This window comes from Zychaea mexicana, assembly GCF_025766255.1.
Source record: "Zychaea mexicana strain RSA 1403 chromosome Unknown BDB00scaffold_164, whole genome shotgun sequence".
NCBI classification, from domain to species: Eukaryota; Fungi; Mucoromycota; class Mucoromycetes; order Mucorales; family Lichtheimiaceae; genus Zychaea; species Zychaea mexicana.
This window is the reverse complement of record NW_026516827.1, coordinates 1-24,544: the sequence shown is the minus strand read 5'-3', so window position 1 is coordinate 24,544 and position 24,544 is coordinate 1. Positions and strand designations below refer to the sequence as shown.

At 41.9% G+C, this 24,544-nt stretch overlaps 9 protein-coding genes across 9 annotated transcripts; 5 read left to right on the top strand and 4 right to left on the bottom strand.

The window, feature by feature from the left end:
* Positions 1 to 637: 637 nt before the first annotated feature.
* On the top strand, positions 638 to 2,139 carry BDB00DRAFT_857884 (uncharacterized protein; the record flags this gene model as incomplete). Its single annotated transcript, XM_053125840.1, has 7 exons — positions 638 to 680; positions 804 to 862; positions 915 to 1,016; positions 1,177 to 1,248; positions 1,713 to 1,791; positions 1,890 to 1,996; positions 2,074 to 2,139. Exons 1-7 carry the CDS (start codon positions 671 to 673, stop codon positions 2,137 to 2,139), a joined length of 495 nt encoding a protein of 164 aa, XP_052973127.1. The 5' UTR covers positions 638 to 670.
* An 8,243-nt stretch (positions 2,140 to 10,382) lies between these two features.
* BDB00DRAFT_793111 (uncharacterized protein) lies at positions 10,383 to 11,217 on the bottom strand (the record flags this gene model as incomplete). The annotated part of the gene is made up of 3 exons (XM_053121183.1): positions 10,383 to 10,462; positions 10,527 to 10,782; positions 10,888 to 11,217. 3 exons carry the CDS (start codon positions 11,215 to 11,217, stop codon positions 10,383 to 10,385), a joined length of 666 nt encoding a protein of 221 aa, XP_052973126.1.
* An 868-nt stretch (positions 11,218 to 12,085) lies between these two features.
* Positions 12,086 to 12,962, top strand: BDB00DRAFT_171629 (uncharacterized protein). Its single transcript, XM_053116317.1, has 3 exons — positions 12,086 to 12,157; positions 12,281 to 12,498; positions 12,567 to 12,962. Exons 1-3 carry the CDS (start codon positions 12,148 to 12,150, stop codon positions 12,807 to 12,809), a joined length of 471 nt encoding a protein of 156 aa, XP_052973125.1. The 5' UTR covers positions 12,086 to 12,147; the 3' UTR covers positions 12,810 to 12,962.
* On the top strand, positions 12,649 to 13,910 carry BDB00DRAFT_933913 (uncharacterized protein). Its single transcript, XM_053129135.1, has 4 exons — positions 12,649 to 12,711; positions 12,837 to 12,937; positions 13,015 to 13,121; positions 13,199 to 13,910. Exons 2-4 carry the CDS (start codon positions 12,847 to 12,849, stop codon positions 13,721 to 13,723), a joined length of 723 nt encoding a protein of 240 aa, XP_052973124.1. The 5' UTR covers positions 12,649 to 12,711; positions 12,837 to 12,846; the 3' UTR covers positions 13,724 to 13,910.
* A 627-nt stretch (positions 13,911 to 14,537) lies between these two features.
* On the bottom strand, positions 14,538 to 15,358 carry BDB00DRAFT_879189 (uncharacterized protein; the record flags this gene model as incomplete). Its single annotated transcript, XM_053127837.1, has 2 exons — positions 14,538 to 14,924; positions 15,029 to 15,358. The coding sequence occupies 2 exons, from the start codon at positions 15,356 to 15,358 to the stop codon at positions 14,538 to 14,540; spliced, it is 717 nt and encodes a 238-aa protein (XP_052973123.1).
* Positions 15,359 to 16,820: 1,462 nt separating this feature from the next.
* BDB00DRAFT_171638 (uncharacterized protein) lies at positions 16,821 to 18,060 on the top strand. Its single transcript, XM_053116318.1, has 4 exons — positions 16,821 to 16,891; positions 16,998 to 17,098; positions 17,176 to 17,282; positions 17,360 to 18,060. The coding sequence occupies exons 2-4, from the start codon at positions 17,008 to 17,010 to the stop codon at positions 17,882 to 17,884; spliced, it is 723 nt and encodes a 240-aa protein (XP_052973122.1). The 5' UTR covers positions 16,821 to 16,891; positions 16,998 to 17,007; the 3' UTR covers positions 17,885 to 18,060.
* Positions 18,061 to 18,699: 639 nt separating this feature from the next.
* Positions 18,700 to 19,521, bottom strand: BDB00DRAFT_879187 (uncharacterized protein; the record flags this gene model as incomplete). Its single annotated transcript, XM_053127836.1, has 2 exons — positions 18,700 to 19,086; positions 19,192 to 19,521. 2 exons carry the CDS (start codon positions 19,519 to 19,521, stop codon positions 18,700 to 18,702), a joined length of 717 nt encoding a protein of 238 aa, XP_052973121.1.
* Positions 19,522 to 20,936: 1,415 nt separating this feature from the next.
* Positions 20,937 to 22,226, top strand: BDB00DRAFT_171614 (uncharacterized protein). The gene is made up of 4 exons (XM_053116316.1): positions 20,937 to 21,035; positions 21,141 to 21,241; positions 21,320 to 21,426; positions 21,504 to 22,226. The coding sequence occupies exons 2-4, from the start codon at positions 21,151 to 21,153 to the stop codon at positions 22,020 to 22,022; spliced, it is 717 nt and encodes a 238-aa protein (XP_052973120.1). The 5' UTR covers positions 20,937 to 21,035; positions 21,141 to 21,150; the 3' UTR covers positions 22,023 to 22,226.
* Positions 22,227 to 22,827: 601 nt separating this feature from the next.
* Positions 22,828 to 23,663, bottom strand: BDB00DRAFT_793105 (uncharacterized protein; the record flags this gene model as incomplete). Its single annotated transcript, XM_053121182.1, has 3 exons — positions 22,828 to 22,907; positions 22,972 to 23,211; positions 23,333 to 23,663. The coding sequence occupies 3 exons, from the start codon at positions 23,661 to 23,663 to the stop codon at positions 22,828 to 22,830; spliced, it is 651 nt and encodes a 216-aa protein (XP_052973119.1).
* Between the last annotated feature and the right edge of the window lie 881 nt (positions 23,664 to 24,544).

Below are 24,544 nucleotides of genomic sequence, written 5' to 3'. Positions count from 1 at the left end.
GGTGCTAACATCGCTGTCTGCAATGACTCTCGTCAATTCGCTTCTCGATGGTATCGCCACCACTACCATCTAAAATATAAAATATCATCATATATAAGTTCGACACTCATCAGTAAGCAGTCATCATGACAGGTTTTGATACTACAGATCCTTAGAAACCACACTGGTGATATTGTACCTTTTCTGATATCTTGCGTCATCGCTGATGAGGAGGCGACGGTGCTCGATATACTATTTTTGTCACTATCAATAGCAAGTTCTTCATCTATACTTCCATGCACCTATAGTAATTTAACGGCGTATCCGCATTTCAAGCGTTCTGTTCGTTCTTTGTGCAAAAGCAATCAGAACAGAGAAGTATATATTTGATAGCTGCATTTCATATGTGCTATTGACACAGTGTATTGGCATGATATATACACATCTCAACTGGAGCTTCAACCGCCATAGTGCATGCCAGGATTCAATGCTTTTCGGTTGCTGTTTCGTCTAACTTTGTTTATCTTCACTTTAGCAATCATCACTTTTGTGCATGATGCGCATACAATATTCCAAACTAGCGCATTAAAGCTATCATATCAACCAAGGTATGGATGTTACATCGACATTGAAATCCCGCATTATTGATGCAAACTGGCTCCTCGCACAACAACTTTGTCAAATCCAAAAAATGAATTCAGGTATGTACTCGTCCATTTCTCTTAAGATAAAACAAAGATAATCTTGAGCAACATGCACTTATCTGGCACTCGATTTAACGTCGCACTGTGTGTGTATGCAATTCGACAACACGTTGTCAATAGAACAATTAGCAATGGCCATTCTGCAAGAAAAGAAACAAAGCCAACAACAAAGGGAAAAAGTAAAATTGCAACAGATAAAAAAGATAACGGACCGAAAAAAAAACCACAAAGAAGCAAGTGAAAAGAATGGAGCTAAAGCTGAAAGCTCAAAGACTGCGAGTCATGTCTGAAATAAGAAAAGAATTAAGAATGAAATTGAAGACAAATTCCGAGGTTTGTGTTTTTTTTCTCCTTTGTTGAATACTATTCAGTAGTGAAATTAACTGGAAAAGTTTTGTAGTGTGAGCAGTACATTAATGAGGTGGCCCTGGAGATCTGGGCTGACACGCCGAGCAAAAGCTTTCAATGAGGCTTGTACTTAGTACATTGGAAGACTGGTGCGCTTCCGAATTACTCCAGGCACTATAGTTGCACAAACACGCACGGTACCATCTTCCATCTATTAGTATGTGTGGATTTTTTTTTTGGCAAAGCTACACTAGAAGAATAATTAATATCTATAAATCTTGTTATAAATAACAAATTTATGATATTTCTTTATTCTAGTCAAGCTCCGTTCATTTCATTCACTCCGGGCGTCGAACTAAAGTTCTAGCCTAGAAGGAAGGGTTTGCTCACTACCGTTGCGCCACTTAGAGTGTTTTAAACATAATAGTTAAGTTCAACCCTAAGGGTTGAGAATATTATAGGATTTGAGAAATTTTTTTTTTTTTAAAAAAATTAATTTCATCACTTATTATAAACATTTAAAAATTATATTACTTATAATTTTTTACATATTTATAATTTTACTAAAAACATACAACTAAGGGGTAAACCCCACTATGTTGCATTTCGTGTATGTGTGTGTGTGTGTGTGTGTATGCGTGTCACTCATTTTGAAGCATGGTTTTTTCCTACCTTGTATAGGCCGTCATCGATGCTCTCAGAGTGTGCCCTGAGGATAAGGCTCTTGTGCTTGATATCGAGAACAAAGCACTCATTAGATGTACGCAAAAAAGAAGGAGGAGGTGGAGGCTTCACTGTTTTTTTTCTAAAAAAGGGACCATATGAGATTTTCCCTAACTAAACCGCATTATTTTGTAGTTATCAATGGGCATAAATACCTGAAAGGCATATTTGTAAAGTGCAAAAAGTTATTGAAGCCTTACGTTGATACACTAAGTGCACAACTTAAAAGCAAGGAAATGCCGGTAATTATTTGATCCTTTTTATAAATTCTCCTCGGTGGTTGAACGGTTAATTAAAGTTCATTTTGATGCAAATGCAGGTTAGAGCCCGTCGCTTCAGCAACTATGACAGACTCACCGAAGTCAATGGCGCACAAATACTATGAGAACTGTTGCTGCTATCTAACGGTACAATACCGCTTACCACTATTTTACCATCATCATCATCATTAGGTAATCCATCAATATTTTCGATACCACAACCATTACTGCCGCCCTTTTATTATTCGTTTGAAAGCAACATGATTAATGGAGAAAATCAATCTGGTATATAGATGAATAATCAAGAATATTGAAATATAGGATTATTTTATATTTAATAGAAAGTATATAATTTAATATTTTAAATAAATATATTATTTATTTATAGATATATACTGTATAAATAGGATTAATAAAAGTTTTTTATATAAAATGAAATTCAATTTATATATTATTTTAGTTTATATTTTTAATTTTAATTTTATTTTTTACCATTTAAAAAAAATAATTCCATTTAATTGTTATTTATAATGAATAAAAAAATATAAAACAAAAACATAATTTATTTATTAATTGAACCAGGTGGAATGGTAATGAGCATATCCCTCCTTTAGTTGAGGACAACGGACGATAACTAACTTGTCAATGATATTTAGAGGTAATGACTTGGTGGGGGTGTCTAAGGTCATTACGTGTTCATAATAACAACAACAACCACTTTCCTTAATATAGTATTTATTTCATTGTTATTAATTACTCATCATGGAGCTTTGGAGCAACATCAATTCAAGAATATTTTCGCGGTGACACCGAAGACGACAGCTCTGTAGACGATGAAGATGAAGGTGTAACAGTGTCAGCCTAGATACTTACAATCGGGAACATGAATAGGTAGATAGTATGGATCAATGAATAAGGTGAGGCGGGCTAGATCATAAATATAGATCCCGAGCAAGTTTATGAAGTTTCGTATTCTTCTAATCATAATAAAACCATATTAACTTGCCCAAATCCTATTTTTTTAAAGAAATAAATAATTGTATTATTTTATATTTATAATTAATATTAAAATAAAAATAAGATAGAGTACCTAATAAAAAAGATTAATAATAATAAATTATATTTATGGTAGGATGTTGGAAAATGAAAGTAAAGAAGGATTTCCTAAAACAATCTTTAAACCTATTTTTTTCTTTTTAGTTTTTGTTTTTTTTATATTATTATTTCTATTTAAAGGTTCATCTTGCAAAATATTAATATTTTATTGAACCTCTTGAAGTTCAAATGAACCTTTTATATTATTTTTCTTTATTTTTTGTTTACTTGTTTTTAGTAATTGATTTTTAGAACGTTTAGTACATAAATAATCTTTTTTAGTACCTTCAGAAATATTTGCTCTTATTTTTCTAGCATAGAAATGTCCAGCCCGTTTTCCTTTTTGGAATTTATGAACACAAAAACTACTATTAATATTTAAATATAAAAAATGATCAAATTCAAATAATTCTTTTATTTTTTTATTAATTTTTTCTCTAATTTTTTCAATAACATTTTTTTTTATAAAATGATCAAATTCTGATTGAATGAACATATTTAATTCATAGCAAAAGTTTTTTTTAGATTAATATGGTTAATAGGAAGGAAATCATTGAGTGCAACTATGGTAATGATTTATATTCTTTTTATTTCTAAAAAAATAGATGATTTTAAAATCTGAAAGGCTACTTATTTATTTTTAAATATAAAATTCAATTTTTTTTTATTTTTATGTTTAGTTAGATAAAATTGAAATTCTGTATTAAAATAATTGATACATATTTATTTTAAAAGAAATAATAAAGTTCTAAATTTATTAAATTTTTCATTATTTTTATTAATATAGTTCTTTTTCATTTTTCATTTTATTTATTTCTTTAGGAATCTGGACCATAAATTTATTTCAAGTTCATATAATAAACCAAATTAACAATATGTAATCCAGTCTCCAAGACTCAGATATATTAAAGGATAAAACGATGGGGATTCATATAACTCAGGATCCCATCTTTATATATACGTCGAGTAATAGGGGGCTAGCTATCATCTAAGTATTGATCTATATCATAACTTCTATCTAGAATATCCACGCCTATTACTCTATATTCAACCATGCGGTTGACCGTAAGTCATCCCATCGTCTGAACCATGCGTTGTCGATCGTCAACCATGCAGGTTGGATATCGTCGTAACGGTATGCACCGTTACATCCTCCCCCGTCTACTTCAAGAGGTCAACTCGAAGTAAAACGTCAGGTGCTCGCCGTCGATCCGTCGACTCGTCCAAAGTAATTCTTGATTTGCGTCGTTTCAATCGCCGTCCTTTGTAGCTCGTTAATGTCTGTGCGTCGATCTGCGAGTAGTATGCACCGTCCTTATGCGCGTCCAAGTGGGTTCGTATGCTGGAACTCTTCTACAGCAGTGACGGATCGTTTTGTGCGTAGACTGGATAGAAATCGTCCCGGTCTAGGGTTCTCCCCCCGCAAATTAAAACGTCGCGAGAGATCTCAAAAGGTGGTCGTCGTGGTGAAATAGACCCAGAGGAACTATAAAAAAAATTATACCACAACCCATTGCACATACAGTTACCTGTTTCGTCTGTGTTTGGGTGGACGACTACGGCGTCGAGGAAGTAAATTCGTATCCGAAGCTTTTGATGGCGTCGCTTCCTTGGATTGTTTGAAGTCTTGAAAAGCCTCGGGCGCATTGGAAAGGTGTTCGGCGGGTTCCCACGTCGCCTCGTGTAAGGGATAACCTTTCCACTTAACCAAATATTGTAGCTTGTTTCGTCGCTTGCGCTCGTCGAGAATGGCTTCAACTTCCCATTCGTCTTCGTCGTCAGAAACATTGGTGATCACTGGTGGTGGCCGTTCTAGCTTGCGTCCCACATCGTCAGGTTCCAAATATTTTTTGAGGGCGCTCACATGGAAAACGTTGTGAGCCCTGATCGAAGCCAGCAAATCAAGCTTGTATGCCACGGATCCAATACATTCAAGGATTTTGTAAGGACCCGCCCACCGTGGAAGTAACTTTCTGGTGGGAGCGTTGGAATAAACATCAGGATTCAAGTAGGTCGTCTTGACTAATACGTCGTCATCCACATCGAATTCTAGATTACGTCGCTTCATATTGGTATACTTGGCTTGGTGATCCGTTGCTTCCTTGATTGCCTCAGTGACTTGAAGACGGATAGACTCCAAACGTGTAGCGAGAACGTCTGCTGAATCAACATCGGAGGAGGCAGATCCCGTGGTCAAAGCGAGTGACACCTGTCGTCCCAAGTCAGCGTGAAAGGGTGTTACCCCTGTAGAAGCGTGCTTGGCGTCGTTGTAGGTGTGCTCGAGGACCGGCAGCCATTCGTCCCAATCCGATTGATTATATGCAACGTAATGACGAAGCATATCTTCAAGCGTTCGATTCGTGCGTTCCGTCTGTCCGTCTGATTCTGGGTGTAGACTGCTGGACAAATTTCTTTGTACCCCAAGCATCGTCGTCAAGGCCTTCCAGAATCTAGAAGTAAAGCGGACATCTCGATCCGAGACTACGTCTGATGGTAAGCCGTGCTGTCGGTATATCTCACGCAAAAACAGATGAGCAAAATCCTCTGCTGTATCAGTCGTCTTGCATGGAGCAAAATGTGCGCGCTTTGAAAACCGATCCACAAAAACGGCAATTGCATCGAACTTATGTAACGTCTTCGGCAAGTGTGTGATAAAATCAACCGAAATCGAGGTCCATCGTCCAGAAGCCAGTTGCAATGGCTGCAACAAGCCTGCTTTTTTGGCATTTGGCAACTTGGTACGCTGGCACATGTCACACGTCGCAATATAACGTCGCACTGTTTTGTTCATATGTGGCCAGTAGTAAGTTCGTCCAAGTCGTTCGACCGTTGCATCGATGCCGCGATGACCGGCGATTGGTGCGTCGTGTGCGTCATGCAAGAGGGTGTTGAGAAGCGTTGGCATGCGCGGCACGCAGATTTGGCGTCGTCCATTTTCTTTGCGATAGATGATGCCGTCGGCTAGTTCGAACTCTTCGTCGTCGTCGTTCGTCCGAAGCCGAGTCAAAACGTCTGCCCAAAAAGAATCGTCCTTGTAGTGCTGAGTGCATTCCTTGCCAAGCGTCTCCCCCCTCACTGTGAGGACCACAGCACAAAGTTCCATTGAGACGTCGGGGTGAGAAGGAGCGTTGGGCGGTCGTTTTGATAGAGCGTCTGCACCAGTATTCTGTTCTCGAGGAATATGATGCACGTTAAACTGATAGGCCATCAGCTTTTCCAACAAGCGGATCTGACGCTTGGAGAGGTTCTTGTTGTTGGCGTGTAACGTCGAGATGGCGCGGCTGTCCGTGAACACTGTGAACTTTTGACCGTCCAGATGATGTCGCCATTGTTCTAAACAGTACGACACTGACAAAAGTTCTTGTTCGTGTACCGGGTAATTCATCTCTGCGCCCTTCAACGTCCTCGAAGCATAAGCAACCGGATGCAATAAACCGTCGTCCTGCTCCTGTGAGAGGATACCACCAATTGACACCGTTGATGAAGCGTCCGTGTGTACGTAAAATGGCGGTCGGGATCCGGGATTGCAAGCACCGGCGCGGAACATAAACGTCGCTTGAGTTCCTGAAAGGATCTTTCACAAGCATCATCCCACTCCCAAGGAACGTCCTTACGCAGTAAGCGATTGAGAGGGGCAGTGAGGCCAGCATATCCATCACAAAAGCGTCGATAGAAATTACACAGGCCTAAAAAGCTCTGGATATGAGCAATTTTCGTTGGTCGTGGCCAGGTGGAAATTGCGTCGAGCTTATGTGGGTCGCATTTGATGCCGTCGCCTGAAACAATGTGGCCAAGAAATTCGACTGAGCGCATCCCAAACTGGCATTTCGACCGCTTCGCGTACAGTTTGTGATGTCGCAACTTTTCCAACACCAACTTCAAGTGCTTAACGTGATCCTCGGCCGTCTTGGAGTAAATCAAGACATCGTCCAAGTAGAGAATCACGAATACGTCGAGATATGGCCTAAACACGTCCGACATTGAACGCATAAAGGTAGCGGGCGCCGATGATAGGCCGAAGGGCATTACTAAGTACTCGTAAAGCCCATATCTCGTCAAGAAGGCCGTCTTGTGTGTATCCTCTCGTCCTTGACCCGGAGTTGCATATAGCCGGAGCGGAGGTCAAGCTTGCTCAAATAGCGCGCCCCAAGAAGCTGGTTCATGAGATCTTCGCACGCCGGTAGAGCGCATTTGGATAGTACACTCGTCTTGTTCAAGGACCAATAATCGATCACCATGCAGAGAGTCTTGTCCTTTTTTGCGACGAACAGGACAGGAGCACCGTAAGGTGACGTCGATGGTCGAATCCAACCCTTAGCCAGCAAGTCGTCGAGCGTTTTCTTGAGCTCAGCCAACTCATGCGTAGAAAGGCGATACATACGATGAGCTGGTACTTTGGCGTCTGGCAGTAAAGGTATGGCGTGTTCGACACTGCGCTTAGGTGGTAGACCGTTGGGAACGTCGTCTGGGAAAACATCTTCGTATTTTTCCAATACGTCGTCAAGTCTAGGAACAAAAACACGATCGCCGTCCACGATTATTTTCTCTGCACATAATACAACAAAACCGTCATCAGTAACGTCATTAACGAGTTTGTTGCCAGTACAATGAGAAACGTACTGTATCTCCTTTGGTGTAGGTGGTGGTCGTGGGTGAACGTCATTCGTACGCCAGTCAATTTCTGGGTTTTCGTCATACAGCCAGCTTTTTCCCAAAATAACGTCATGGTCGTCGCTGCGTATTCCCAAAAAAAGGCGAATAGGTGTTGAAAAGTCGTCCATTACTACTTTTGCGTCCAAGTAGCATGTTGAATCGGTTGTTCGTGCATCGGCAACTTTTACAAAAGAGCCAGGTGTTGATTGAGTTACGGAGATGAGTCCTGTTTGTTTCAGGAACTCAGCCGTCACAAAATCATGTGGTGCCCCGCTATCAATCAAAACCCTTGCTTTGTGCCCACTAATAAAGCCATTTCGTTGGATCAAGATATGTCTAGCAAACTCCAATTCTCCCATATGAACAGTAGCGTCTTTTAAAAAGAAAGCATGGGAAGGTGCAATATTACAAATAAAAGGATCGTCTTTATTTGCAAAAATGCTACTAGGTAAGGAGGAGAGAACGTCTACACTAGTATATGATGATGGAGGGGGGTCGGGAGCCAAAGAGGAACCCTCGTCGCAATGGTCGTCCGCGGGATTAACTAAAGAAGATAATGGCAAAGAATCGTCGCCAACTAGGCCACCAGTAGGAGTGGGCGCGTCTGCTGGTCGAACTAGTTTTTTCCACGGCCTTTGTTCTTCGAAAAGAAGGAGCCGCCGCCGTTGCCGCCGCTGCCCTTGCCGTTGCCGCCGTTGCCTCTTGAGGGCGGATCCGGGAACTTAGGGCAGTCCTTGCCCATGTGGTCGAACCCATAGCAGCGGAAACAGCGACCTTCGGCGATGCACTGCTTGGCAGAAAGGCCGCTTGCTTGGCCGTTGCGTTTCTGCCGAAACTGTTGCTGCGGGTGCCGTTGCTGCTCAGCTGCTTCGACCTCTATAGGGGTCGGGCCGGAGGGGGACAAGCTTGGGCTGTCAGCAGCTCGTAAATTGCTGGCTGACGACGTCGCCAAAGAGTGCGGGCCGGAGAGGACTTGGCCGCGACCGCGAAACGGGCTTGCTTCACCATAGGAGCCGTCGAAGTGCTCCGCCAAAGAGATGGCCTCGTCGAGCGTCGCCGGGTTTCCATGTGTGAGATGGGCGGCCACGGCTGGCTTCAGGCCTTCAATGTAGCGGTGCAAGGCCTCTGTGTCATGGATGTACCCCGCACCGTCTCGGAGACCGAGGAAAGCCTGGGTGTACTGCGCCACAGTACCGTGTTGACGGCACTTGGCCCAGGCTTGACGTCGCAACAGCTGGCTGTTTGTTGGAAGCCACCGTGCTCGGAACACGTCGCAGAAGGACTGCCAACCCGAAGGCATTTTGCCCCTCGTCGTTTCCGTCCGGAACCAGAGCAGGGCCGAGTCGCGCAGCAGCAAGGCAGCGTAGGGAACTTGCTTGCTTGCTGGTACACCTGCCAACGCGAAGTAGTGGTCGAAACCAAAAAGCCAGGCCTCGACGTCCTCTGGTTTCCCCTTGCCATTGAAGGGCGTTGTTGGCGTGGGGATCTTGACGCTCGCGTGCTCCCGTCGCTCGTTGCAGCGGTGACTGCCGCGTCGTCGCGGGTGGCGATCGTCGTCGCTGGAGTCAGAGCCGTTGCTGCTGCCGCTGCCGCTACTGCCGCCATGTCGTCGCGGAGCCTCCGCATAGATCGAGGCCCAAGTGCCGGTGATGTCGTTAACCACCGGTGGTTTGCCGGCCTGGGGCAACTTGTCCTTCGTGGTGGCTGGTGCTGCAGTTGTCGTCGCAGGCTGTGCTGCAGGTGGCACGTTGCTGGACGTCGCATGGCCGGGCGTGGCGGTTGAAACCTGTGGCTGCACCGGTGGGGCCTGCATGTCGTCGAGGCGGGAAGACATGCGCTCAAACATGCCGGCAAAGTTTTCCGCCTGCGTCGCATGTCGCTCGTGCAGTACGGTGATCAGACGGTGCTGATCGGCAACCGTCTGCTGCAGTGCCGTAATACTGACACGCAGTTCGTCCATGGTGCTGGCAAAGTTGGCGTCGCCAGCAGAAAGGAGGGTGCCCAACCGCGTCGTCAGATCGTCGACGGCCACGGTTGTGTGGGTGGCGGCCTCCTCCAGGCGGCCGAAACGACCGTCGATCGTCAACCATGCAGGTTGGATATCGTCGTAACGGTATGCACCGTTACATGAAGATGCTGAAGTTGGATTTTATCTGACATCTAAACAACAATACCGGGATGAGGAGGAAATCGAGAGTTGGAATCTTGAAAATGACGATAGACCTTTAAAACGGCGCCGAATGTTACTAAAAGGTAATATTAACTACGGGTGGGAAAGACGGATCACGGGCTTCATTCTTTCACCATCCCCCACTTTACCAAAACAACAATCATGATGCCCTGTTACAGATCAAGCTCTCGCAGATTGAACTAGGCTCTTTTGTGCGGATAAAGGAAAACTATATAACTGCAAATACAAATACACAAAGGTTCGCTGTTGCATGGCAAACATAATATAAGCCCAATACAGTACATACATAGATTCAACGGAAACCTCAATTTGTATATTAATACAATGTTATTTACATATGTGATGATGATGGAAATTGTTTATAACTTTGATGATTCTTGTCCTTAGAAGGGGTGGGAGGGATATACAAACGGTATATACTAGAGTTGATCACAATTCATAATCATTGATAATGATGATGCTGTCGATGTTGTTGTTGTTGTTGTTGTGGAACGGAGACTCGATTTGTACTAGTGAATGGTCGTAATCGTGGTGATGGAGTTGCTAAAGCACCTCCTGCTCCTCTACGCCTACCGCCACTCGTCGCAACCGATCTTGCCTTGGGTGAAACAACTGTAGCGTAACTATTTCCGACAGCGGCAGTAGGACGATATTGTTGATTGGTGCTATCGACCAGATGTGGATGGACTCCAGTTTGTCGATGATGTTGTACGGTAGCAGCAGGAGGAGGTGCTTGAACCATGTTATTGTTGTCCTTGTAGAAATACGAAGGTGGCAATGACTGTTGCTGCTGTTGTTGTTGAGGATGTCTTGCTGTGCCAGGAGGAGCCTAATTATAATGTTTCTTGAGTGATCAACCAGTTACACATTATAGATCAGTCATGAAAAAAGAGGCTCAGGTATAGCGTATGTAAAGGTTCACTAGATTACATACCATCATCATAACTGATTGTTGCTGGTTCCTCATATTCCGGCGTGCGGTAGCAGGAGGAGGATGATCATGGTGAGGATTTTTGTATTGCTGCTGCTGGTTGTATAATGCTGCTGGTGAATATCTATCATCGAAACTCTGTTGTTGCTGTTGTCGAACATGAGGACGATGATGTACTTCGGGTGGAGGCCCAGGGGTTTCCTCGCGTATCAATTCGGTATAGTCGCCTGGGCTATCGTGCCTGACTGTGCTAGGTGCATAAGGGAATGTGCGTAGTCGTGATGTCTCAGATGCTGCTGGGATATTAAATGTAGGTGCTAATCCAGAGTTCATGGAAACTGGAAAAGAATGAATCAGTAGGGATAATAATATTGAAACCTAATTTATAGATCTAGCTTGCATACTTTATTGCATAGTACCTACTTAAGAGAACTACTGATTTTTGAAGAACGCAAAAGAGCGTCCCCAAGACTACAAGCCAGCCACTATAGGAGCCGTCTTGCTCGCCTTCTCCCATCATATTTCTTTTTCTTCCAAACGATTTCGCACTTGAGGAACCTCTGATATCACTACTGCATTGGTGCTAACATCGCTGTCTGCAATGACTCTCGTCAATTCGCTTCTCGATGGTATCGCCACCACTACCATCTAAAATATAAAATATCATCATATATAAGTTCGACACTCATCAGTAAGCAGTCATCATGACAGGTTTTGATACTACAGATCCTTAGAAACCACACTGGTGATATTGTACCTTTTCTGATATCTTGCGTCATCGCTGATGAGGAGGCGACGGTGCTCGATATACTATTTTTGTCACTATCAATAGCAAGTTCTTCATCTATACTTCCATGCACCTATAGTAATTTAACGGCGTATCCGCATTTCAAGCGTTCTGTTCGTTCTTTGTGCAAAAGCAATCAGAACAGAGAAGTATATATTTGATAGCTGCATTTCATATGTGCTATTGACACAGTGTATTGGCATGATATATACACATCTCAACTGGAGCTTCAACCGCCATAGTGCATGCCAGGATTCAATGCTTTTCGGTTGCTGTTTCGTCTAACTTTGTTTATCTTCACTTTAGCAATCATCACTTTTGTGCATGATGCGCATACAATATTCCAAACTAGCGCATTAAAGCTATCATATCAACCAAGGTATGGATGTTACATCGACATTGAAATCCCGCATTATTGATGCAAACTGGCTACTGATATTTCACTCCTCGCACAACAACTTTGTCAAATCCAAAAAATGAATTCAGGTATGTACTCGTCCATTTCTCTTAAGATAAAACAAAGATAATCTTGAGCAACATGCACTTATCTGGCACTCGATTTAACGTCGCACTGTGTGTGTATGCATTTCGACAACACGTTGTCAATAGAACAATTAGCAATGGCCATTCTGCAAGAAAAGAAACAAAGCCAACAACAAAGGGAAAAAGGAAAATTGCAACAGATCAAAAAGATAACGGATCGAAAAAAAAAAAAAACCACAAAGAAGCAAGTGAAAAGAATGGAGCTAAAGCTGAAAGCTCAAAGACTGCAAGTCATGTCTGAAATAAGAAAAGAATTAAGAATGAAATTGAAGACAAATTCCGAGGTTTGTGTTTTTTTTTCTCCTTTGTTGAATACTATTCAGTAGTGAAATTAACTGGAAAAGTTTTGTAGTGTGAGCAGTACATTAATGAGGTGGCCTTGGAGATCTGGGCTGACACGCCGAGCAAAAGCTTTCAACGAGGCTCGTACTTAGTACATTGGAAGACTGGTGCGCTTCCGAATTACTCCAGGCACTATTGTTGCACAAACACGCACGGTACCATCTTCCATCTATTAGTATGTGTGGATTTTTTTTTGGCAAAGCTACACTATGTTGCATTTCGTGTGTGTGTGTGTGCGTGTTACTCATTTTGAAGCATGGTTTTTTCCTACCTTGTATAGGCCGTCATCGATGCTCTCAGAGCGTGCCCTGTGGATAAGGCTCTTGTGCTTGTTATCGAGAACAAAGCACTCATTAGATGTACGCAAAAAAGAAGGAGGAGGTGGAGGCTTCACTGTTTTTTTTTCTAAAAAAGGGACCATGTGGGATTTTCCCTAACCAAACCGCATTATTTTGTAGTTATCAATGGGCGTAAATACCTGAAAGGCATCTTTGCAACCCACAAAAAGTTATTGAAGCCTTACGTTGATACGCTAAGTGCACAACTCAAAAGCAAGGAAATGCCGGTGATTATTTGATCCTTTTTTTACATCTTCCTCGGTGGTTGAACGGTTAATTAAAGTTCATTTTGATGCAAATGCAGGTTAGAGCCCGTCGCTTCAGCAACTGTGACAGACTCACCGAAGTCGATGGCGCACAAATACTACGAGAACTGTTGCCGCTATCTAACGGTACAATACCGCTTACCACTATTTTACCATCATCATCATCATTAGGTGATCCATCAACATTTTCGATACCACGACCTTTACCGCCGCCCTTTTATTATTCGTCTGAAAGCAACATGACCAATGGAGAAAATCAATCTGGCATATGGAGCTTTGGAGCAACACCAATTCAAGAATATTTTCGCGGTGACGCCGAAGACGACAGCTCTGTAGACGACGAAGATGAAGATGCTGAAGTTGGATTTTATCTGACATCTAAACAACAATACCGGGATGAGGAGGAAATCGAGCGCTGGATCCTTGAAAATGACGATAGACCTTTAAAACGGCGCCGAATGTTACTAGATCAACGGCCGGCATTGACGAAGGAGAAGGAAACCGTGAGCTTGGTCGATCGAGTGAGGAACTTTGTAGGAAGCTTTATTCCCGGTCTAACATAAATATGTTCTTTAGTTGTCAATTGCAATCCTGCAAATACCCCCCTCCCCACCCTCTCACTAGATCGACCCGATTCCTCCAAATCAAAAAACGAACACAGATAGTCTCATTATTCAATTACAAAGTAGCATTCAACAGTATGTCTCAACATAAAATACGTCTTCCTCTCCACTTTAACGTATCATTCGACGAAAAGGCCGCTGGACAATGTTTTATATGTTATTTTTGTACATATTTGTTTAAACTTGAGTTCGAGAATCATAAGTTGTCCTGCAAGGACACGATGATAAGTACTGTAAGCTGAAACAGCCCAAACATATCCCTTACATGCTATGCACCCTCTAAACTAAATGCGCCACATAGCAATAATAATATCTAGCAGGTTGAGTGGTAGGAATAGAAAAAATCTAGACCCAACAGATGTCAGCGAAAAAGGTAATATTAACTACGGGTGGGAAAGACGGATCACGGGCTTCATTCTTTCACCATCCCCCACTTTACCAAAACAACAATCATGATGCCCTGTTACAGATCAAGCTCTCGCAGATTGAACTAGGCTCTTTTGTGCGGATAAAGGAAAACTATATAACTGCAAATACAAATACACAAAGGTTCGCTGTTGCATGGCAAACATAATATAAGCCCAATACAGTACATACATAGATTCAACGGAAACCTCAATTTGTATATTAATACAATGTTATTTACATATGTGATGATGATGGAAATTGTTTATAACTTTGATGATTCTTGTCCTTAGAAGGGGTGGGAAGGGATATACAAACGGTATATACTAGAGTTGATCACAATTCATAATCATTGATAATGATGATGCTGTCGATGTTGTTGTTGTTGTTGTTGTGGAACGGAGACTCGATTTGTACTAGTGAATGGTCGTAATCGTGGTGATGGAGTTGCTAAAGCACCTCCTGCTCCTCTACGCCTACCGCCACTCGTCGCAACCGATCTTGCCTTGGGTGAAACAACTGTAGCGTAACTATTTCCGACAGCGGCAGTAGGACGATATTGTTGATTGGTGCTATCGACCAGATGTGGATGGACTCCAGTTTGTCGATGATGTTGTACGGTAGCAGCAGGAGGAGGTGCTTGAACCATGTTATTGTTGTCCTTGTAGAAATACGAAGGTGGCAATGACTGTTGCTGCTGTTGTTGTTGAGGATGTCTTGCTGTGCCAGGAGGAGCCTAATTATAATGTTTCTTGAGTGATCAACCAGTTACACATTATAGATCAGTCATGAAAAAGAGGCTCAGGTATAGCGTATGTAAAGGTTCACTAGATTACATACCATCATCATAACTGATTGTTGCTGGTTCCTCATATTCCGGCGTGCGGTAGCAGGAGGAGGATGATCATGGTGAGGATTTTTGTATTGCTGCTGCTGGTTGTATAATGCTGCTGGTGAATATCTATCATCGAAACTCTGTTGTTGCTGTTGTCGAACATGAGGACGATGATGTACTTCGGGTGGAGGCCCAGGGGTTTCCTCGCGTATCAATTCGGTATAGTCGCCTGGGCTATCGTGCCTGACTGTGCTAGGTGCATAAGGGAATGTGCGTAGTCGTGATGTCTCAGATGCTGCTGGGATATTAAATGTAGGTGCTAATCCAGAGTTCATGGAAACTGGAAAAGAATGAATCAGTAGGGATAATAATATTGAAACCTAATTTATAGATCTAGCTTGCATACTTTATTGCATAGTACCTACTTAAGAGAACTACGATTTTGAAGAACGCAAAAGAGCGTCCCCAAGACTACAAGCCAGCACTATAGGAGCCGTCTTGGCTCGCCTTCTCCCATCATATTTCTTTTTCTTCCAAACGATTTCGCACTTGAGGAACCTCTGATATCACTACTGCATTGGTTGCTAACATCGCTGTCTGCAATGATCTCTCGTCAATTCGCTTCTCGATATGGTATCGTCACACGCTATCATCGCCACCACTACCATCTAAAATATAAAATATCATCATATATAAGTTCGACACTCATCAGTAAGCAGTCATCATGACAGGTTTTGATACTACAGATCCTTAGAAACCACACTGGTGATATTGTACCTTTTCTGATATCTTGCGTCATCGCTGATGAGGAGGCGACGGTGCTCGATATACTATTTTTGTCACTATCAATAGCAAGTTCTTCATCTATACTTCCATGCACCTATAGTAATTTAACGGCGTATCCGCATTTCAAGCGTTCTGTTCGTTCTTTGTGCAAAAGCAATCAGAACAGAGAAGTATATATTTGATAGCTGCATTTCATATGTGCTATTGACACAGTGTATTGGCATGATATATACACATCTCAACTGGAGCTTCAACCGCCATAGTGCATGCCAGGATTCAATGCTTTTCGGTTGCTGTTTCGTCTAACTTTGTTTATCTTCACTTTAGCAATCATCACTTTTGTGCATGATGCGCATACAATATTCCAAACTAGCGCATTAAAGCTATCATATCAACCAAGGTATGGATGTTACATCGACATTGAAATCCCGCATTATTGATGCAAACTGGCTACTGATATTTCACTCCTCGCACAACAACTTTGTCAAATCCAAAAAATGAATTCAGGTATGTACTCGTCCATTTCTCTTAAGATAAAACAAAGATAATCTTGAGCAACATGCACTTATCTCTGCACTAGTATTTAACGTCGCACTGTGTGTGTATGCATTTCGACAACACGTTGTCAATAGAACAATTAGCAATGGCCATTCTGCAAGAAAAGAAACAAAGCCAACAACAAAGGGAAAAAGGAAAATTGCAACAGATCAAAAAGATAACGGATCGAAAAAAAAAAAAAACCACAAAGAAGCAAGTGAAAAGAATGGAGCTAAAGCTGAAAGCTCAAAGACTGCAAGTCATGTCTGAAATAAGAAAAGAATTAAGAATGAAATTGAAGACAAATTCCGAGGTTTGTGTTTTTTTTTCTCCTTTGTTGAATACTATTCAGTAGTGAAATTAACTGGAAAAGTTTTGTAGTGTGAGCAGTACATTAATGAGGTGGCCTTGGAGATCTGGGCTGACACGCCGAGCAAAAGCTTTCAACGAGGCTCGTATTAGTACATTGGAAGACTGGTGCGCTTCCGAATTACTCCAGGCACTATTGTTGCACAAACACGCACGGTACCATCTTCCATCTATTAGTATGTGTGGATTTTTTTTTTGGCAAAGCTACACTATGTTGCATTTCGTGTGTGTGTGTGTGCGTGTTACTCATTTTGAAGCATGGTTTTTTCCTACCTTGTATAGGCCGTCATCGATGCTCTCAGAGCGTGCCCTGTGGATAAGGCTCTTGTGCTTGTTATCGAGAACAAAGCACTCATTAGATGTACGCAAAAAAGAAGGAGGAGGTGGAGGCTTCACTGTTTTTTTTTCTAAAAAAGGGACCATGTGGGATTTTCCCTAACCAAACCGCATTATTTTGTAGTTATCAATGGGCGTAAATACCTGAAAGGCATCTTTGCAACCCACAAAAAGTTATTGAAGCCTTACGTTGATACGCTAAGTGCACAACTCAAAAGCAAGGAAATGCCGGTGATTATTTGATCCTTTTTTTACATCTTCCTCGGTGGTTGAACGGTTAATTAAAGTTCATTTTGATGCAAATGCAGGTTAGAGCCCGTCGCTTCAGCAACTGTGACAGACTCACCGAAGTCGATGGCGCACAAATACTACGAGAACTGTTGCCGCTATCTAACGGTACAATACCGCTTACCACTATTTTACCATCATCATCATCATTAGGTGATCCATCAACATTTTCGATACCACGACCTTTACCGCCGCCCTTTTATTATTCGTCTGAAAGCAACATGACCAATGGAGAAAATCAATCTGGCATATGGAGCTTTGGAGCAACACCAATTCAAGAATATTCTCGCGGTGACGCCGAAGACGACAGCTCTGTAGACGACGAAGATGAAGATGCTGAAGTTGGATTTTATCTGACATCTAAACAACAATACCGGGATGAGGAGGAAATCGAGCGCTGGATCCTTGAAAATGACGATAGACCTTTAAAACGGCGCCGAATGTTACTAGATCAACGGCCGGCATTGACGAAGGAGAAGGAAACCGTGAGCTTGGTCGATCGAGTGAGGAACTTTGTAGGAAGCTTTATTCCCGGTCTAACATAAATATGTTCTTTAGTTGTCAATTGCAATCCTGCAAATACCCCCCTCCCCACCCTCTCACTAGATCGACCCGATTCCTCCAAATCAAAAAACGAACACAGATAGTCTCATTATTCAATTACAAAGTAGCATTCAACAGTATGTCTCAACATAAAATACGTCTTCCTCTCCACTTTAACGTATCATTCGACGAAAAGGCCGCTGGACAATGTTTTATATGTTATTTTTGTACATATTTGTTTTAAACTTGAGTTCGAGAATCATAAGTTGTCCTGCAAGGACACGATGATAAGTACTGTAAGCTGAAACAGCCCAAACATATCCCTTACATGCTATGCACCCTCTAAACTAAATGCGCCACATAGCAATAATAATATCTAGCAGGTTGAGTGGTAGGAATAGAAAAAATCTAGACCCAACAGATGTCAGCGAAAAAGGTAATATTAACTACGGGTGGGAAAGACGGATCACGGGCTTCATTCTTTCACCATCCCCCACTTTACCAAAACAACAATCATGATGCCCTGTTACAGATCAAGCTCTCGCAGATTGAACTAGGCTCTTTTGTGCGGATAAAGGAAAACTATATAACTGCAAATACAAATACACAAAGGTTCGCTGTTGCATGGCAAACATAATATAAGCCCAATACAGTACATACATAGATTCAACGGAAACCTCAATTTGTATATTAATACAATGTTATTTACATATGTGATGATGATGGAAATTGTTTATAACTTTGATGATTCTTGTCCTTAGAAGGGGTGGGAAGGGATATACAAACGGTATATACTAGAGTTGATCACAATTCATAATCATTGATAATGATGATGCTGTCGATGTTGTTGTTGTTGTTGTTGTGGAACGGAGACTCGATTTGTACTAGTGAATGGTCGTAATCGTGGTGATGGAGTTGCTAAAGCACCTCCTGCTCCTCTACGCCTACCGCCACTCGTCGCAACCGATCTTGCCTTGGGTGAAACAACTGTAGCGTAACTATTTCCGACAGCGGCAGTAGGACGATATTGTTGATTGGTGCTATCGACCAGATGTGGATGGACTCCAGTTTGTCGATGATGTTGTACGGTAGCAGCAGGAGGAGGTGCTTGAACCATGTTATTGTTGTCCTTGTAGAAATACGAAGGTGGCAATGACTGTTGCTGCTGTTGTTGTTGAGGATGTCTTGCTGTGCCAGGAGGAGCCTAATTATAATGTTTCTTGAGTGATCAACCAGTTACACATTATAGATCAGTCATGAAAAAAGAGGCTCAGGTATAGCGTATGTAAAGGTTCACTAGATTACATACCATCATCATAACTGATTGTTGCTGGTTCCTCATATTCCGGCGTGCGGTAGCAGGAGGAGGATGATCATGGTGAGGATTTTTGTATTGCTGCTGCTGGTTGTATAATGCTGCTGGTGAATATCTATCATCGAAACTCTGTTGTTGCTGTTGTCGAACATGAGGACGATGATGTACTTCGGGTGGAGGCCCAGGGGTTTCCTCGCGTATCAATTCGGTATAGTCGCCTGGGCTATCGTGCCTGACTGTGCTAGGTGCATAAGGGAATGTGCGTAGTCGTGATGTCTCAGATGCTGCTGGGATATTAAATGTAGGTGCTAATCCAGAGTTCATGGAAACTGGAAAAGAATGAATCAGTAGGGATAATAATATTGAAACCTAATTTATAGATCTAGCTTGCATACTTTATTGCATAGTACCTACTTAAGAGAACTACTGATTTTTGAAGAACGCAAAAGAGCGTCCCCAAGACTACAAGCCAGCCACTATAGGAGCCGTCTTGCTCGCCTTCTCCCATCATATTTCTTTTTCTTCCAAACGATTTCGCACTTGAGGAACCTCTGATATCACTACTGCATTGGTGCTAACATCGCTGTCTGCAATGACTCTCGTCAATTCGCTTCTCGATGGTATCGCCACCACTACCATCTAAAATATAAAATATCATCATATATAAGTTCGACACTCATCAGTAAGCAGTCATCATGACAGGTTTTGATACTACAGATCCTTAGAAACCACACTGGTGATATTGTACCTTTTCTGATATCTTGCGTCATCGCTGATGAGGAGGCGACGGTGCTCGATATACTATTTTTGTCACTATCAATAGCAAGTTCTTCATCTATACTTCCATGCACCTATAGTAATTTAACGGCGTATCCGCATTTCAAGCGTTCTGTTCGTTCTTTGTGCAAAAGCAATCAGAACAGAGAAGTATATATTTGATAGCTGCATTTCATATGTGCTATTGACACAGTGTATTGGCATGATATATACACATCTCAACTGGAGCTTCAACCGCCATAGTGCATGCCAGGATTCAATGCTTTTCGGTTGCTGTTTCGTCTAACTTTGTTTATCTTCACTTTAGCAATCATCACTTTTGTGCATGATGCGCATACAATATTCCAAACTAGCGCATTAAAGCTATCATATCAACCAAGGTATGGATGTTACATCGACATTGAAATCCCGCATTATTGATGCAAACTGGCTACTGATATTTCACTCCTCGCACAACAACTTTGTCAAATCCAAAAAATGAATTCAGGTATGTACTCGTCCATTTCTCTTAAGATAAAACAAAGATAATCTTGAGCAACATGCACTTATCTGGCACTCGATTTAACGTCGCACTGTGTGTGTATGCATTTCGACAACACGTTGTCAATAGAACAATTAGCAATGGCCATTCTGCAAGAAAAGAAACAAAGCCAACAACAAAGGGAAAAAGGAAAATTGCAACAGATCAAAAAGATAACGGATCGAAAAAAAAAAAAAACCACAAAGAAGCAAGTGAAAAGAATGGAGCTAAAGCTGAAAGCTCAAAGACTGCAAGTCATGTCTGAAATAAGAAAAGAATTAAGAATGAAATTGAAGACAAATTCCGAGGTTTGTGTTTTTTTTTCTCCTTTGTTGAATACTATTCAGTAGTGAAATTAACTGGAAAAGTTTTGTAGTGTGAGCAGTACATTAATGAGGTGGCCTTGGAGATCTGGGCTGACACGCCGAGCAAAAGCTTTCAACGAGGCTCGTACTTAGTACATTGGAAGACTGGTGCGCTTCCGAATTACTCCAGGCACTATTGTTGCACAAACACGCACGGTACCATCTTCCATCTATTAGTATGTGTGGATTTTTTTTTGGCAAAGCTACACTATGTTGCATTTCGTGTGTGTGTGTGTGCGTGTTACTCATTTTGAAGCATGGTTTTTTCCTACCTTGTATAGGCCGTCATCGATGCTCTCAGAGCGTGCCCTGTGGATAAGGCTCTTGTGCTTGTTATCGAGAACAAAGCACTCATTAGATGTACGCAAAAAAGAAGGAGGAGGTGGAGGCTTCACTGTTTTTTTTTTTCTAAAAAAGGGACCATGTGGATTTTCCCTAACCAAACCGCATTATTTTGTAGTTATCAATGGGCGTAAATACCTGAAAGGCATCTTTGCAAACCACAAAAAGTTATTGAAGCCTTACGTTGATACGCTAAGTGCACAACTCAAAAGCAAGGAAATGCCGGTGATTATTTGATCCTTTTTTTACATCTTCCTCGGTGGTTGAACGGTTAATTAAAGTTCATTTTGATGCAAATGCAGGTTAGAGCCCGTCGCTTCAGCAACTGTGACAGACTCACCGAAGTCGATGGCGCACAAATACTACGAGAACTGTTGCCGCTATCTAACGGTACAATACCGCTTACCACTATTTTACCATCATCATCATCATTAGGTGATCCATCAACATTTTCGATACCACGACCTTTACCGCCGCCCTTTTATTATTCGTCTGAAAGCAACATGACCAATGGAGAAAATCAATCTGGCATATGGAGCTTTGGAGCAACACCAATTCAAGAATATTTTCGCGGTGACGCCGAAGACGACAGCTCTGTAGACGACGAAGATGAAGATGCTGAAGTTGGATTTTATCTGACATCTAAACAACAATACCGGGATGAGGAGGAAATCGAGCGCTGGATCCTTGAAAATGACGATAGACCTTTAAAACGGCGCCGAATGTTACTAGATCAACGGCCGGCATTGACGAAGGAGAAGGAAACCGTGAGCTTGGTCGATCGAGTGAGGAACTTTGTAGGAAGCTTTATTCCCGTCTAACATAAATATGTTCTTTAGTTGTCAATTGCAATCCTGCAAATACCCCCCTCCCCACCCTCTCACTAGATCGACCCGATTCCTCCAAATCAAAAAACGAACACAGATAGTCTCATTATTCAATTACAAAGTAGCATTCAACAGTATGTCTCAACATAAAATACGTCTTCCTCTCCACTTTAACGTATCATTCGACGAAAAGGCCGCTGGACAATGTTTTATATGTTATTTTTGTACATATTGTTTTAAACTTGAGTTCGAGAATCATAAGTTGTCCTGCAAGGACACGATGATAAGTACTGTAAGCTGAAACAGCCCAAACATATCCCTTACATGCTATGCACCCTCTAAACTAAATGCGCCACATAGCAATAATAATATCTAGCAGGTTGAGTGGTAGGAATAGAAAAAATCTAGACCCAACAGATGTCAGCGAAAAAGGTAATATTAACTACGGGTGGGAAGACGGATCACGGGCTTCATTCTTTCACCATCCCCCACTTTACCAAAACAACAATCATGATGCCCTGTTACAGATCAAGCTCTCGCAGATTGAACTAGGCTCTTTTGTGCGGATAAAGGAAAACTATATAACTGCAAATACAAATACACAAAGGTTCGCTGTTGCATGGCAAACATAATATAAGCCCAATACAGTACATACATAGATTCAACGGAAACCTCAATTTGTATATTAATACAATGTTATTTACATATGTGATGATGATGGAAATTGTTTATAACTTTGATGATTCTTGTCCTTAGAAGGGGTGGGAAGGGATATACAAACGGTATATACTAGAGTTGATCACAATTCATAATCATTGATAATGATGATGCTGTCGATGTTGTTGTTGTTGTTGTTGTGGAACGGAGACTCGATTTGTACTAGTGAATGGTCGTAATCGTGGTGATGGAGTTGCTAAAGCACCTCCTGCTCCTCTACGCCTACCGCCACTCGTCGCAACCGATCTTGCCTTGGGTGAAACAACTGTAGCGTAACTATTTCCGACAGCGGCAGTAGGACGATATTGTTGATTGGTGCTATCGACCAGATGTGGATGGACTCCAGTTTGTCGATGATGTTGTACGGTAGCAGCAGGAGGAGGTGCTTGAACCATGTTATTGTTGTCCTTGTAGAAATACGAAGGTGGCAATGACTGTTGCTGCTGTTGTTGTTGAGGATGTCTTGCTGTGCCAGGAGGAGCCTAATTATAATGTTTCTTGAGTGATCAACCAGTTACACATTATAGATCAGTCATGAAAAAAGAGGCTCAGGTATAGCGTATGTAAAGGTTCACTAGATTACATACCATCATCATAACTGGATTGTTGCTGGTTCCTCATATTCCGGCGTGCGGTAGCAGGAGGAGGATGATCATGGTGAGGATTTTTGTATTGCTGCTGCTGGTTGTATAATGCTGCTGGTGAATATCTATCATCGAAACTCTGTTGTTGCTGTTGTCGAACATGAGGACGATGATGTACTTCGGGTGGAGGCCCAGGGGTTTCCTCGCGTATCAATTCGGTATAGTCGCCTGGGCTATCGTGCCTGACTGTGCTAGGTGCATAAGGGAATGTGCGTAGTCGTGATGTCTCAGATGCTGCTGGGATATTAAATGTAGGTGCTAATCCAGAGTTCATGGAAACTGGAAAGAATGAATCAGTAGGGATAATAATATTGAAACCTAATTTATAGATCTAGCTTGCCATACTTTATTGCATAGTACCTACTTAAGAGAACTACTGATTTTTGAAGAACGCAAAAGAGCGTCCCCAAGACTACAAGCCAGCCACTATAGGAGCCGTCTTGCTCGCCTTCTCCCATCATATTTCTTTTTCTTCCAAACGATTTCGCACTTGAGGAACCTCTGATATCACTACTGCATTGGTGCTAACATCGCTGTCTGCAATGACTCTCGTCAATTCGCTTCTCGATGGTATCGCCACCACTACCATCTAAAATATAAAATATCATCATATATAAGTTCGACACTCATCAGTAAGCAGTCATCATGACAGGTTTTGATACTACAGATCCTTAGAAACCACACTGGTGATATTGTACCTTTTCTGATATCTTGCGTCATCGCTGATGAGGAGGCGACGGTGCTCGATATACTATTTTTGTCACTATCAATAGCAAGTTCTTCATCTATACTTCCATGCACCTATAGTAATTTAACGGCGTATCCGCATTTCAAGCGTTCTGTTCGTTCTTTGTGCAAAAGCAATCAGAACAGAGAAGTATATATTTGATAGCTGCATTTCATATGTGCTATTGACACAGTGTATTGGCATGATATATACACATCTCAACTGGAGCTTCAACCGCCATAGTGCATGCCAGGATTCAATGCTTTTCGGTTGCTGTTTCGTCTAACTTTGTTTATCTTCACTTTAGCAATCATCACTTTTGTGCATGATGCGCATACAATATTCCAAACTAGCGCATTAAAGCTATCATATCAACCAAGGTATGGATGTTACATCGACATTGAAATCCCGCATTATTGATGCAAACT